At 53.4% G+C, this 14,614-nt stretch overlaps 2 protein-coding genes across 3 annotated transcripts; one reads left to right on the top strand and one right to left on the bottom strand.

Annotated features, from left to right (window-relative positions):
* The first annotated feature begins 27 nt into the window (after nt 1–27).
* On the top strand, nt 28–6,951 carry LRWD1 (leucine rich repeats and WD repeat domain containing 1). Its single transcript, XM_016146522.2, has 15 exons — nt 28–252; nt 729–963; nt 1,054–1,170; nt 1,621–1,761; nt 2,025–2,129; nt 2,387–2,509; nt 2,588–2,702; nt 2,926–3,035; nt 3,223–3,430; nt 3,971–4,043; nt 4,141–4,281; nt 5,961–6,052; nt 6,239–6,394; nt 6,474–6,586; nt 6,680–6,951. The coding sequence occupies exons 1-15, from the start codon at nt 173–175 to the stop codon at nt 6,818–6,820; spliced, it is 1,950 nt and encodes a 649-aa protein (XP_016002008.2). The 5' UTR covers nt 28–172; the 3' UTR covers nt 6,821–6,951.
* Nucleotides 6,952–7,239: 288 nt separating this feature from the next.
* POLR2J (RNA polymerase II subunit J) lies at nt 7,240–11,158 on the bottom strand. 2 transcript variants are annotated; one of them, XM_016146533.2, is made up of 4 exons: nt 11,031–11,158; nt 9,786–9,875; nt 8,273–8,447; nt 7,240–7,473 (listed from the first exon to the last, which is right to left on the bottom strand). In XM_016146533.2, exons 1-4 carry the CDS (start codon nt 11,081–11,083, stop codon nt 7,438–7,440), a joined length of 354 nt encoding a protein of 117 aa, XP_016002019.1. In that variant the 5' UTR covers nt 11,084–11,158; the 3' UTR covers nt 7,240–7,437. The 2 variants fall into 2 exon arrangements, with proteins under 2 accessions (XP_016002019.1, XP_036081239.1); XM_036225346.1 differs by lacking the exon at nt 9,786–9,875 and having other exon boundaries at nt 11,031–11,142.
* Between the last annotated feature and the right edge of the window lie 3,456 nt (nt 11,159–14,614).

The raw sequence follows: 14,614 nt of genomic DNA, 5'->3' as shown, positions 1-14,614 counted from the left end.
GGCACGAGGTCCGCCAGGCCGCTTCCTTCCGGTCGTCGCCACCGAGGGGCTAGCGCGGCGCCACCTCCTGGGCTCTGCCGGCCGCGGGCACCAGCACAGGACTGCGGGAGTCTCGGGCTCAGCGGGACTCTGGTGTCGCCAGTACAGTCCGCGCAGGCTTCACTTTCTCGCCATGGGCCCTCTCTCGGCTCGGCTACTCATTCAGCGGGGGCGACCCAAGAGCGACCGGCTGGGGAAGATCCGGAGCCTGGAGTAAGAGGCGGGCCGGGGGGCGACCGGCAGCTGGGAAGAGAGGCGAGGATTCTTGCCCAGCCCCGTTATCTCCCTGTCGTTGGGGCAGAATCTCTAATCACTCGAGCCAAGCGCCGTCTCCTCTTTAGGAGGTGGGCCGTTGGGCCCTGAGTGGCCTTATCCCTGAAGCAGACCAGGGCTGCTAGGGACAGTCGTGCAGAAATAAAGTTGAGCAACCTGTTGATAATTACAGAGGGCCTGGGGAGCACAGAGGAGCCCCCCCCCCCAGAGGATCCTAAAAAGCATCGTGGAAGGGGCTAGCTACCCCGAGTTCTAAAGTAGTTAAGATTTTTAAAAAGGAGGGTGCTGAGGAGGCTGTGCATGCAGAAGAATTGCCAGGTGGAAAAGCCTTTGGAGGAACCCTGGGCTGCCATACTAGTGTGAGGAAGGTCTTCCGGTTCCCTGAGCCCTCCTTGTCTGCCCTCACCCCACTCCAGTCTGTCAGGGCTGAAGCTGCACTCAGAGCACTTGGACCCCAAGCTCCTGAGCCGCCTGAAGCAGCTGCAGGAGCTGGACCTCTCCAACAACCAACTGGAGTCGCTGCCTGCCAACCTGGGCCTGTCCCACCTGCGCATTCTCCGCTGCGCCAATAACCAGCTGGGGGATGTCACTACTTTCTGTCAGTTCCCACAGCTTGAGGAGCTCAGCCTGGAGGGCAACCCCTTCCTGACAGTAAGTGGGGGCACCCAGTGGCCCCATGCCCAGGGCTAGCATTCTGTTACGCTCAAGGTCAGCAGCCTTTGTTCTTCCCTTGTCCCCCAGGTCAATGACAACTTGAAAGTCTCCTTTCTCCTGCCCAAGCTGCGTAAGGTCAATGGCAAGGATGCTTCCTCCACTTCCTCTCAGGTTGAGAACCTGAACCGAGAGCTGACCAGCAGGGTAAGGGGGCTGGAAGGTGTCTCTGGGGCTTGGGAGCAGTCAGGGACCTTGAAGAGAAAATGACAGACTTGGACATTTTAAGGACACTGAGGGGAGGTTACAGGGGGTCTCTGTCCTGACACCGAGTGGTCCTTGGCCTCTAGCCTGACATGTTGCTCTGAGCCTGGTTGTGGTGTTTGGCCTCTTGTCCTTTGGGGCACCTGCCCTCCACGTGTGCAGGCAGGGCCCAGAAGGGCAGGCCGAGACACTTTCGTAGTAACTTTACTCTGGACCAGCTTCATCCCTCTGGGATTGTTGCTCGTCTGTGTTGCTTAGATTTTTGCAACCTACAGCTAGGAAGGCTGTGGTTCAGGGAGGTTGAGACACCTATGGCCATGAGATTGGGAGGAGCATAGAGGGTCCAGAAGAGCTGGTGTGGGCTGGGCTTGGATTTGGTCCCTCTCGTGCCAGGTGACAGCTCACTGGGAGAAGTTCATGGCCTCGCTGAGCCCTGAGGAGAAGGCTGAGAAGGCTCAGTCAGACTTTGTGAGGTCTGCTGTCAGGGATGTCCGCTACGGCCCCGAGTCCCTCAGCGAGTTCACCCAGTGGCGGGTATGTCCTCACCCATTGTGCTGGGAGTCTGTTCTTCCAGGTCCTTGCCGACTCCCATGGCCCAAGCTGCCCTGGAGATCTCTGGCCATGAAGGGCTGTGGGCGGAGGGGGGGACAGGGAAGGGAGGTGGAAAGGCAGTCCTGTTGGCTAGAAAGGCCCTTTCCCAACTTGGAAAGCACAAGTTCCCTCTGATTGGGTGTCTGAGAAGGGGCTGGGGATCCCCAAGACTGTGCCCAGCTTCCTGATGACCTGGCCCCACCCAGGTGCAGATGATCTCTGAGGAGCTGGTGGCCTCTGGTGGGACCCAGGTGCATGAAGCAAACATCCTGGAGAGGCTCCCAAAAGCCACAGTTACCCAGGAGTCCAGGGTGAGTGTGGTTCTGTGCAGCTTCCTAGACTCCAAGGGCCTGCTTAGGGAGGTTGCAGGGCAGCAGCAGTTCCTGGAAATGAGCTGAGGAGACAGCCTCTGATGCCCAAGCTAGTTCCCTCTGACCCAGGGTTAGTCCTTGCCTCCTATACCCATGGGAGGGTTTAGTCCAGCCTGTGATGGGAAAGAAAGAGGCCTTAGGTAGATGGGCCCGTGGTCACCAGGCCCTCAGCCTGTTCTCCCCACTCCCCCTCACAGGCCAGCCCAGTGGCCTTGAAACGGCCAGATGACGTCCCACTCAACCTCTCTCCCAAGAAGCGGGTATGCACCTCCCCGTTGGCCCATGTGGAGGGCAGTCCTGTGGCCTCTGATGGCGGCCAGGTAAGCCAGCAAGGTGGCAGGGAGCGTGCGGCTGGGAGTAAGGGTTAGGGCAGCTGTGACCCCTTTTTTCCCCCACAGCCTGCCCTGAAGCTGGAGCCTCTGCACTTCCTGCAGTGCCACAGCAAGAACAACAGCCCTCAGGACTTGGAGACCCAGCTCTGGGCCTGCGCCTTCGAGCCAGCCTGGGAGGAGGGTATATCCTTGGTGGGCCAGCAGGACTAGGGCAGAAGTCACAAGGAACCAGCAGAACAAACTTTCTGGTGGGGTCGGGGATGCCACTGGTTGGGGGCTGTGTGGATGGATGCAGAATTTGGGAGGGACAGAGAGCTTTAAAATGTCATCAAGGCCGGGAGGAGGAGAACTGCAGTGGGAAACTTTACAGAAAATGTTTTTACTAGGCCAATCTCTCAAAACAGGGCATGCAGGGGCCACGTCTCAGACTGTGGCCACATGTGGTGGGGAGGCCGTGTGTGTGATAGACTGCCAGACTGGCATCGTACTGCACAAGTACAAGACACCTGGCGAGGTGAGTGCCAGGGCCCTGCTCATGCAGGGCAGTGGGCAGAGCCTTGGCTAATGGGGGCAGGAGTGCCACCTACTCACCAGGTAACCTTTTTCTTTGATGCTGGGCCTCAGTTTCCCAGGCTTGATCATGCATGCATATGCACAAATATAGTTCTGCCCCTCGGTGACTGCTCCCCCCCTCCCCCCAGGAATTCTTCTCAGTGGCCTGGACATCCCTGACAGTGGTCACACAGGCAGGCCACAAGAAGCGCTGGAGTGTGCTGGCAGCTGCAGGCCTGCGAGGCCAGGTCCGGCTACTACACGTGCGTGCTGGCTTCTGCTGTGGGGTCATCCGTGCCCACAAGAGGGCCATTGCCACCCTCTGCTTTAGTCCCACCCACGAGACCCACCTTTTCAGTAAGACTCTCTCCCCACACTCCCAGGGCTCTCCCCTTTCCTGCAGCCCAGTGCCTCAGTGCTCCCTCCCTGGGATGGTAGTGGGGGTCTTATAGCTGGCCACCTCACTCTAAGCAGCCGATGTTAGCTCTGGCCATGGTAGAAGCAATGTGGCTTTGTAGACAACTGACCAAGCTTCAGATCATGGCTTTTCCCCTAACCTGCTCTGTGGCCTTGGGGCTTTTGACAACTTGGGCCACTCTGTGACCTGGGTGGATACCCATGGCCCTCCAGGTGTAGTGAGCATAACAGGGGCGATATGGAGCAGAGGCCTGCAAAAGATGACTACCTGGTGTGGCACATTAGGTAGAGTAAGATTATAAGGTTAGAGTAAGACTGTAAGCCCTGAAGATTATAAACCCTGAAGTCTCCCACCAATAGCCCTTCCTCCCTGCTTTAGAGGGCCTGGCCTTGAGACCATGGTCTCAGCCTGGGTTGCAGATTGCAGGAGGGAGCAGGGCCTCCTCAGAGCCACTTCTCCCCTTCCCGTTCCTTCCTCAGCGGCCTCCTATGACAAGCGGATCATCCTCTGGGACATTGGAGTGCCTAACCATGATTATGAATTCCAGGCCAGGTGATGCTTTGGGGCCGGGCTGGGGTAGGTAGGGCTGACTACCAGGGTGGGCAGACACCTGGGCCCATAGCCTCATGTTCTCCCTCTCATATGGCAGCCAGCTCCTCACACTCGATACCACCTCTACCCCGCTGCGTGTCTGCCCAGTTGCCTCTTGCCCAGATGCCTATCTGCTGGCTGGCTGTGAGGGTGGCTGCTGCTGCTGGGATGTGCGGCTGGACCAGCCTCAGAAAAGGAGGTAAGGCCAGATGGGTATGCCTTGAAAGCCAAGCCTTGAAGCTAGGCAGCTGTCAGTCTAGATGTCTGGCCTCAGGCACACCCACAGGGGGTGGTGCCCAGACCACACACACTGCTCTCAACAGCCACAAAGGGTATTTTCAGGGGCTTCCTCACAGAGCTGGCCTGTGCCCACCTTCTGTTAGTCTCTCAAGAAAAGGCCCATTTGACCTGTTCTTTTGCTGGTATTTGTATGTGGAACTTGGACTGGGTCATTTCCCCCCTATGGGCTCTGATCACCTCACCTTCAACCTGGGGCTTCACTACCACCCAGCTCTTGCCACTCACCAGCACTTCCTATCATAGCATAATTTCTTCATCTGTAAAGTTGGGACAGTGACTTGCATACCAGTGCTAATAGAGGGCAAGGAGGATGATGTCTGGGCAGGGATGAGACCCTGGAAGGCCAGGTTGAGGCTTGTGGCTCATCCATGCTACCTGGAAGGCCTGAGACAGTGCTCAGCATGGAGTTCCTGCCCTCTTGGGGCCCACAAGCCTAGTGAGAGAGATAGGCATTAAACAAAGGTGACCTGTTTAAAACCCCACGAAGCGTGATGTCAGCTACAAAGGAAAGAGAATAAGGTACTTTGAGAGGGGAACAGGAAGGTCAAGAGGACTCCGGGGAGGTGACCAGTGACAGATGGATAGGCTCGTGCTCTCCTATAAGGGATTTAGGCAGGCAGAGGCAGGGAAGGGCTACACACACAGGAACAGCATGTTCAAAGGGCCGGAGATGGGGAGAGCTGTCTAGGGAGGTCTGATCATGGCTTGGAAAACAGGGAAATGGTACAGGATGAGGTTGCTTGGGCCAAGGTAGGCTGTCTTTGTTGCCCACAGTTAAGATTTTGAATTTTACTCTTAAGTGCAATGAGTAGCCTGGGAAGATTTTTAAGGTGGGTGGCAGGAGTGAAGCAGCTGTTATGTGGAGGGAAGTAGCAGAAGCCTCAGCAGACTGTGGTAGTTGTCCAGCCAAGTGGTGTTGGTGGCCCTGTGCCACATCTGGGAGTCAAGCCCTGGGCCTGCCTCCTCCCCGGCCCTCCCACTCACATCTCCCCAAGTTGTGTGGCATCTTCCTGACATCTCAGATGCGTTTGCTTCTCCTTGCAGTTGGTACTTGACTGGCTTTCTTGCTCTAAGCAGCCTCTCCAGGACTCTGGGCAGCTGATGGGCAGCCTTTCCAAGCTCCGTGTGACCCTACACACACCCTCAACTTGTAAACATTCAGCAGTCACTCCCCATTGTCTTCAGGGTCACAGTAGAACCCTCTCTAGTCTCTCCCTTCTCAGGCCCCCAGTATTCAGCCAGAACATTTGCCCCGCTTAGATGGCTGGTCACTTCCTGCTCCTTGTAGTCCTAGAGGCTCTGCTTCCTGGGTACACCATCCCCCATTCTGGAATAACCAACCCCTCATGCTTCTGAGTTCCCACCACCTGTGAATTAGTACACAGGTGCTGGCTTCCTCTTCTAGGGCCTAGCTCAAACCCCTCCAGGGCCCAGAACAGATGTTTTTGGTTGCAGCTTCTGATCTCTACATAGGGCAGGGCCCACAATAGGTCCCCAGTGAATGGTCCCCATTAAATGAATGAGAAGCTCTTTGTATATGCAAGGAATGGCCAACCAGCATCTTCTGTGGCTCCACAGGGTGTGTGAGGTGGAGTTTGTCTTCTCCGAAGGCTCTGAGGTATCCGGCCGGAGAGTGGATGGGCTGGCGTTTGTGAATGAGGATGTCGTGGGTGAGTGAGCCCAGCTCTGGACACTCTGGCCTCCTGGGACCCAGATGGGCCCTGGTAAGGCTTTCATGGGTTGCTTCTCCCTGGGCTGTGGTTTAGGTCTGAGAGCTTCTGAGGGGTCCCCATTGTGGAACAAGAAATGCCTTAACAGGGTTCCCCGCAGGCACAGTTCTCTCTTTTTCCCCATAGCCTCCAAGGGGAATAGCCTCGGTACCATCTGCCTGTGGAGCTGGAGCCAGACATGGGTAGGCCGAGGCAGCCAGTCCACGGTGGCAGTGGTGGTCCTGGCTCGGCTCCAGTGGTCACCCACCGAGTTGGCCTACTTCTCACTCAGCACCTGTCCTGGTGAGCCCACCTCACACCCTATCCTACTCTCCACCTCCTAAAGCTCTGCCCCACCTGATTCCAGTCTGTGTCCTGGCAGATAAGGGGATTGTGCTCTGTGGGGACGAGGAGGGCAACGTGTGGATCTACGATGTCAGGCACATCTTGATGCAGCAGCCTCCACTGCCAGCAGCCCCGCAGGCCCCCACGCAGGTAGGCACAGCTCATTCCTCTCTCCGCTGCTGGGGACTGGTGCAGTGTGAGGAACCCAGGAAGGAGCCCAGCCCTCCTCTCTCTTCCCACCAGATCCTTAAATGGCCCCAGCCTCGAGCCCTCAGCCAGACAGTGACCAAGACTATGGTGAACACGGTGGTAACCAACCCCACCTTTACCTACCTCACTGCTCTGACAGATTCCAACATTGTAGCAATCTGGAAGAGACACTAGCCTCCAGCAGGAGCTTCTGCCTCTATTGCAAAGTACCAGGGACTCGACTTAACTTATTCAACTTTGGGGCTAATGATGGGGATCTTTCTATCAGTAAATATTTTTATTAAAGTCTCTACTATTTATGAGAAGCCTGGGAGAGCTGTTTGTGGGCCCCATCTGGTGTTTCAACTGTGAATAAGACAAGCTGACCTGGCAGCTGAGACTTCCAAAGCAGAGACTCATGGAAGACTCATGGGTTTTCAGTTTTTCTCTGCTCAAGCCTGCCTCCCCAGAAGAGTTTGTTCCTGCCATCCTCTCAGACAGAAATCTGGGTCTCTGGGACATTCCACTCTGAAATGTGGCCCCAAGACAGATCATCTACCTCCACTGAGCCTGACAATCCATTTGCTGTGAAGTTATCTCTGCTTCAGCTCATATCCAGGTCTTTTCCTTCCATACTTTATTAGGAAGATGAAAGAATCTATATATACAGGACCAGATGTCAGGGGAGAGGAGCTCCCTGGGATATTTCCAAGGAGGCCTTTAGCTGGGAGAAGCTGCTCTCCTCCATCTGGTACTTGGAGAAGGGTCCAGTGCAGGGTAGGAGCTGGCTAAACAAGACTCCTTCCAGCCCACTATTCAATTCCTTCTTGTTTGTCCTTGATGGCCACCTGAGAGAGAGGAAGAATGGAAGCACACTTAGCTGGAATGGACAGGTGAGACTGTTGGAAACTCAGCCCCAATATCCCTGACCAAGGTTTGCCAGGAAATTGCTGCCATGCTCTAAAGCATAGCCATGAACTAAACAGAAACAGCGAACCAGGCCCTGAACGGCTCTCTAAGGAACTGGGCAGCCAGCAACCTAAGGGACCCTCTGAGCCAGCCCCACCCACTTCATCATTTCTCTGCGGCACACATCCTGCTGCCTGGAGCAGGAGTCAGGTGGAGCAGAGGTGCTTTCTGGTGAGTATATGACAAATGTTGAAATCTGAAAGGCTGTAAATCTTTCCCACTCTAAATTATCGAGACTTTGAGGCCCCCTATCTGGACAGGTGTGACCCCACCTCAGGATGAGCTGCCCTAGACAAATGCCCTAGAAGCAGCCAGGCCTTCCAAACCACAAAGCAGCCAGCATCAGAGAAGAAACTTGGAGGAGCAGCACCAAGGGGGCAGTAGGCCCCCTGCTTCCATGGGGACCACAAGAGTGCACAGAGAGATACTGGAGCAGTAGGTAAGGTTCCCACCCATGGATGCAGACATCAGGCCCCAGGCCTCAATTCCATAACCCCTTACCCATGCTTCCTGGAAGGAAGACGTTCCTGCCTGTCATCACCTCTGCCCCTGTACCCCAAGTAAATCAGAGGAAACAACCAGGGGTTGTCTTAGGTATGGGCATGAGAACACCGCAGCTCTGAGCAAACAAGCTGGTGTCCAGACCATCCCTCTTCCCCTGTATGTCCAGCTCCTCACCCGGAATCGCTCTTCCAGCAGGGAGAGCTCACTGATGAGGTCTGTGATGGCATTGGTGAAGGCCTCCTGGGGACTGTAGTCTGGTGTGGTCTGCACACGGATGATGATCTTGTGCTCCAGAGGGTGAGGAACTTTGTAGCCAGCAAACAGCACCTGTGGATCCTTCAACAGCTGTCTGAGATACAGGAATAAGCAGTGTGAGGGAGGCTAAAACTCATGCCTTGATGCTTACCAAGCCTTTTAGCCAAGGGATCTTCCCATTGTGTTGAGGCCTGTAAGCACATGCAGCTAGGGGCTGATGCCAGATGGTTCCCTGCTCTTGATTTTTATTTGTTCCCCCCTCCAGAAAAATCAAGTAAAACAGTTTGGAGAAGATATACCATATGGGGACTCCTCCCATACACACCCCTGCATCCATGAGGTGGTAAACACGGTTTCCAGTAACCTCTTCCGTCAGGGGATGTGAGGGACCCTGAAGTGACCCCCAAAGAGACCTCCCTAGGTAGTGAAAATTCAGCCAATGTTTGGTAAACCAGAACACAAAAGCCCCATTCCCAGCCCCAAAAGAGCAACTGGCACAGCAAATGCTGCAGGGGCAGAAGGCCCTAGGCTCTCGGCAGTTACCAAAAAGAAATGGAAGTCCTTTGGGCATGGGCTGAGGGCTGCTGTCCACACCCATTTGGTCCTGTTCTATGAGGCTGTGGTGAAACGAAGCCTGCATTGTTCACTGGGCACACAAGGGTTTTCTCCAGAGCAGCTCTGTCAAGTGTGAGCACCAAGAGGGAGATCCCTTGCATAGGTGGGGACAATGGGCTCACACAGCAGTGGGGCAGCAGGGCCCCAAAAAGCCTGAATGTACTACAGGCTTGGCACAGGGAGGGAATCATCCAGACAAAAGGTGGGCAATCCCATCCCCTTCTTTCACCAAGAGACCAGACAGGCTTCTGCTCACAGTCTGAAACACAAACTTGGGAAAGGCTTCACTCAGAGCACTTCTCAGCAGTGAAATAAGTCCCTGGGCCAGAGCATCAGTCACACTACTAACCAGGACTTCAACAGTATAAACAAACACCCTCCAACCAATATCGACTACCCACAAGGGATACCAGATAACCACTGAGGCCCTCTCTCACCTTCTCTTTATTCTACTGTTACAATCTCTGGCACATACATCTTAGAATGCCAGGAGTCAATGAGGTCGTTGTTACAAATAGGGGTGGAGTGGGTGGGAGCTAACTCTTCATGCTCCTTAGCATAAAAACAAGTAGGCCTACTTTTCTGTGGCTTCCTGCACATTCACTTAATGTGATAAATAAGCCAGTACAGAAATGTGGCTATGTGAACAGATACGGGTCAGTGTCATTTTGAAGAAAAGGCACTGGAATGTGTAAACTGCTCAAGCAAGCAACCAGGACTTCTTGTAGCTCAGAGAAACTTAAAATCTGGAACTTGTGCTTTACCTCAAAGAGCCCCATTAAACATAGCCCCTGGGAGCCTTTGACTTGGAACTTACGATTTAATAATGTTTCCTAGCGTATGATCTTCTTTGTTGATGGTGAACAAACAAGCATTGGGTACCTTTGTGTCCTTGTTAATAGTGATCCTAGGAAGAGGCAGAGACAAGAGATGGGGGATAGGGGATCCCTTCCTCCCCCAAGTCTAAACGTTGCCCTTCAAGGGAGGCTCAAGTCCCATCCCCTCCCGGAAGCCTTTTTCAGTCTCTTCATCCCATAAAGACCTCTCTGAATCAGCAGCAGTGTGTCTAGTCCCAGACCCCAAATACGCCCTGATTCTATGGGAGACTGACTTACTCTGGATGGCTCCTTTTTCCTAAAGCAGTTTCTCAACCTTGCCACCATTGACATTCTAGGCTGAATAATTTTTGGAAGGGAACTATCTACATTGTAGGATACTAGCAGCATTCCTTGCTTCTATCCACTAGATGCCAGTAGCACCCCCTTTATAACAATGAAAAGTTTGCAGACCTTGCAAGTCCCCAGAAGGCAAAATGGTCCCCAGATGAAAACCACTGCTCTCAAGGGAGGCTGAAGTGGCTGACAAGGGCTAGACTATAGAGCCTTGCATATAAAGCTGTTATGACAAAGAAATGCCAATGTTTAAGAGGGTCTTCTAGGTGCTGAGCCCTGGACTAATCATTTTACATAACTTATTTAATCTCCCCTTTAGTAAGATGCCCATTTTCCAGATGAGAAAAATGGGCCTCAGGCAGATTTACCTGCCCAAATATACAGCCTTTAAGTGGGGGGTGTAGGAGCCAAGCCCAACAGGCTGTCTGACCACTAGACTACATTTTGCTTCACCCTGCATGCAATGAGGAGTCACTGAAGGTTTTACCCAGGCAAATATGAGTCTAATAGTCATCGCTCTGGCTTCAGCAAGAGGGACACAGGTGGCAGGCCAGGAGATGAGCGAGGAGGCTGCTAGATCCCAGAAGAAAAGGACTTTGGAGCCAGACATTCTGGATTCCAGTACAGACCCACGACTTGCTTTATGCCTGGGGAATTACTTAACCTCTCTGAGCCTCAGTTTCCTCATCTGCAAAGGGGACAGTCACCACCGCTTGGCCAGACTAGATTAAGTTTGGCAGACACAGGCGCGAAGGGTTTTGCGAGCGGATGCTCAAGCAAAAACTAATTCGGTCTTCCCGGTAGAGGAGGGCAGAGCCCCAAAAGCTGCAGGGGCTGACGACCCGCGACACTCGGCCCGACCCTCCGCCACTTCGGCTAGCTCCACTTACTTCTTCTCGCCTTCGAACAGCAAAAACGACTCGAAAGCGGGAGGAGCATTCATCTTGGCGCCTCAGCCGCCTGCAAAGTCGCAGCTGCAGCTACTACAGCTTCCGAACTGCTTCCGGGTTAGCCAGAGGTGCCAAACCCGCGAGGACCGGTTCATTGCCCCCTACCGGACAGGAGGATCTCATGCAGACGAGAGAACCCGCAGTAGGAGCAGGAGGCTGATAGCTCTGCGCGTGCTGGAAGGTCCCTTCGTGGGTTCACCTGTGGGTGCGCTTTGGCCTATGCTCAGAGAGGTGAGAGCTACTCTGTGCATACTGAGAGATATCCTCGTCCAAGCCAAGAGGCAACCCTGAGTTCTGCCGCTATCCGTTCCCCATGCCCCTTGATCCCTCTTTGGAAATGTGCCGTTGGTGTACACGACGGGCCCCTGGAGAATGGAGCTCTGGTACGGATAGGTGTGACTGGCGGGGCCGGAAGAAGCCTCATGGGATCCTGGACGTCCACCCCTTGAGTCAGACGGCCATGTATAGATAACGCCCTGCCAAGGCTGCCTGGGTGGATTGCTACATACAAGACTCATGTTGTCACTGTTTTGCCAAGTGGGTCTATGGCCTACTGAGCTTGTTGGGGGGGGGGGGGGCAATTGGGGAAGGAGGCAGGTGTATACAGGTGTGAGAAGAGCTGGGAAGGATAAGTGTATCACTCCCTGTTTTGGTTGATATTCTGCAGACTACAGCATAGTATAAAGGCCCTACCTGAGCTATATAAAGCAGCAAGGACTGGGGGCTCAGATTAGCTACTGGAGCCCCAACAGCTTCCCAGCTGTTTCTCTAGGTCTGGGCAGCAGATGAGCCCCCAAGGAGATCTGCAGCTTCCACTACCATTTCCTGGGAAGGGCCACTTCCTACTTGCGCCTGGAGGTGAGGAATTGTTTCACTGGAGACACACACCAACCTTGACACTCTAAGCCAAGCGGTGGGAGCCTCTTCAACTAGTGAGGAATAATGATGCCCCACCCTCCTGGGTCATTCTGGAAAACTTTGGGCCAAGGATACCACCATTGCCAGGATTGCAGGGGCCTAGAGAAGCTAAGGCTGGCCACCCTTAGCTGGGATAGGGAAAGGGCGGGAGAAAATTTTTACCCAGCCCGGGCTTCACTTTCCTTGCCACTGTGGAAATCTGTCCTCTCTTGGAGACCACAGTCACACTCACCCTTTGATTTACAGACCAACACAATATTCTGCGTTCCAGAAGTTGTCAGCCCCAAAAAGTATTCAGAACCTTGATTTTAGTGTACCCCAAGAAGAGGCCAAGTGACCATTCCCATCTTCGGATAAAATAGGCTACCTGGAACAACTGTTAAAGGGGCTCCTGGGACATGGGCGTGAAGAAATATGTGACCTTGGCAACAGGTGAAGGGGAGTATGCCATGTTCTCAGTGTCATACTGGTGTGCTGTTGAACAGGCCTGACCAAAGCTTATTTAATTATCTAGGGCAGAGACTGTCAAACTAAAAGGGCTGGTGGACCAAATCAAGCCTGCCATCTGTTTTGTAGTTATATTGGAATAAACCAAACCCATTTGTTTACTAATTGTGGCTATTTTTGTGCCCTGAGAGATTAACTGTGACCAAAACTTGCATGCCTGGACCTTTACAGAAAAAGTTTGCCAATCCTTAATCTGGAGAGTGAACCTCTGTTTGACTTGGATATTTATTATTCAGTCAGAACCTAGATATTGAAGTTACTTATGAACTTGTATGTTTCTGTCATAGAGAAGAAAACTGTTTCCCAGTTTTGTATCTAACATCACAATCTTATTCTAGCATTCTTTTCTCAGAATGCTTACAAATACCTATTTTCTTAAAATGCTCTACAAACCAGTTTTGCCACTCATTTCTTCCTGGATGTGTAATAAATCTTTAATTCATGTTTATTCTATATTTGTATGCCATTTTTTTTACATATCTGAAAATTATATTTTGATAGAAATTTCCAAAAGGAAGTTGGGAATTTGCCTGGATTTTCTACAAGACAGGCACAGAGGATAAAAGATGCACGTACCATGTGATCTGGACCCACTCAATGCTTCCCAGGGTTTTGGGCTGCAGGCCTCTGAGGGTCCAGTCAGACACTCAAGATTTCTGGGAGATATTCCCTAGGTTCTGGGTGAATAACAGGCAATCCCAGGGTGGGGAGTGGGGGGCGTTGGTAAAGTGTGACCTCCGGCACCGTCCTGTGCCATGGGAAGGCAGAAGTCTCTTCTGTCCTTTCTTTCCCCAGGTGGCTTCCAAAAAGAATGTGGCCATCTGAGGCTGTAGGCAGTTCTACTCAGAGCCTGACAGAATTTGGGGAGGGGGGTACATGAGCGGTGGAGCATTTATTTATTCATTCCAACTCCCCTCTGGCTGCAGTAGCCACATCCACACCAGGATCTACTAGTGGGTGGAGGTGGTGGGTGTCGCCAGTGGATGGTTGTGTGTGCAGTTAAAATCTGGAATTCTACTTGTTGCAGTCTCAATAAGTGCACACCTTTTTCCCCTTCATTCTGCACTAGGACTCAGGAGACCCCGGGGCATCATTCCTGACCATGATGTCCTTGAAACCCGAGAAGATCTGACAATGTGTGAGGTTCTAAGGAATGAGCCAGACAACCAGGTGTTGTGTTGGTGATGGGGGAGGAGTGGAGGGGGCTCAGCCACGCCTGGACTCAACTCTGAGTCAGGAAGGGAGGTGGGGCGCCTAGCCCCGCAAAGAGGCTTATAGGATGGTAGCATCACCATGAGATGATTACCAACCAAGGGGATGGGCAGGTGTGCTGCTTGTTGGAGGCCATTGCCAAGTGTGGCCAAGAGAAAAAGGTCAACATGGTCCCAAAAGCCATAGGGTAGAGGGAAGGGGACAGCCCCTTGTTCCTTCACCCCCGCCTGTGCTTTCTCTACCATCCCTCAAAGAACCCACTATGCAGCCTGCCCAGGTAGCCCTGCCCCAGGACCTGGCTGATCAGCTGGCTCAAGTGTCCTGCTTGTGACCTGGGCCCTTGGGGATTGTCCTAGGCCTAGGATTCAGACAAGGCTCTGAGCTTGGTTGGATGACACTTAAAGAACATGCTGGAAGCTCCTGCCCCTCCCCTGTCTTGTTAATTATGTTGAAGGTTACTATGTACCCAGAGATGGACTGGGATGAGGGTGGGAGGTGATGACCAGAGGAAGCCTCGCTTCGGCCAAGGGGGTTGGCATAAGGGACACTGCCAGCGCCAGGCCATGTGATTCAAGGTTCTGAACCCACCCGTGCTGTATAGTCTTCAAGCCACTTGGAGGTAGGGACTGTTCGAGAGCTGCTGCAGAGAGAAAGCTGGTGAGCCAGATCAGGTTCTCTAGCCTGTGGGGGATGGAGGAGTGGGACCCAGAGGGTGTGGTAGGGACAAAAGTTGGGAGAAAGAACCCCTCTGGGAATGGGGGGAAGCAAAGAAGGGATGGGATGCACATAGGCTATGTTGGCAGCCCTATCCATGGCCACCCCAACCAACAGTCACTGGGGTCCCCAGGTCCACTCCCTCCCTGACCACCATCATGAGGGTCTAGAGC

The sequence above is a fragment of the Rousettus aegyptiacus genome, unplaced genomic scaffold, assembly GCF_014176215.1.
Source record: "Rousettus aegyptiacus isolate mRouAeg1 unplaced genomic scaffold, mRouAeg1.p scaffold_m13_p_8, whole genome shotgun sequence".
Classification (NCBI taxonomy): domain Eukaryota; kingdom Metazoa; phylum Chordata; class Mammalia; order Chiroptera; family Pteropodidae; genus Rousettus; species Rousettus aegyptiacus.
This window is presented reverse-complemented; position numbering and strand designations above follow the sequence as displayed.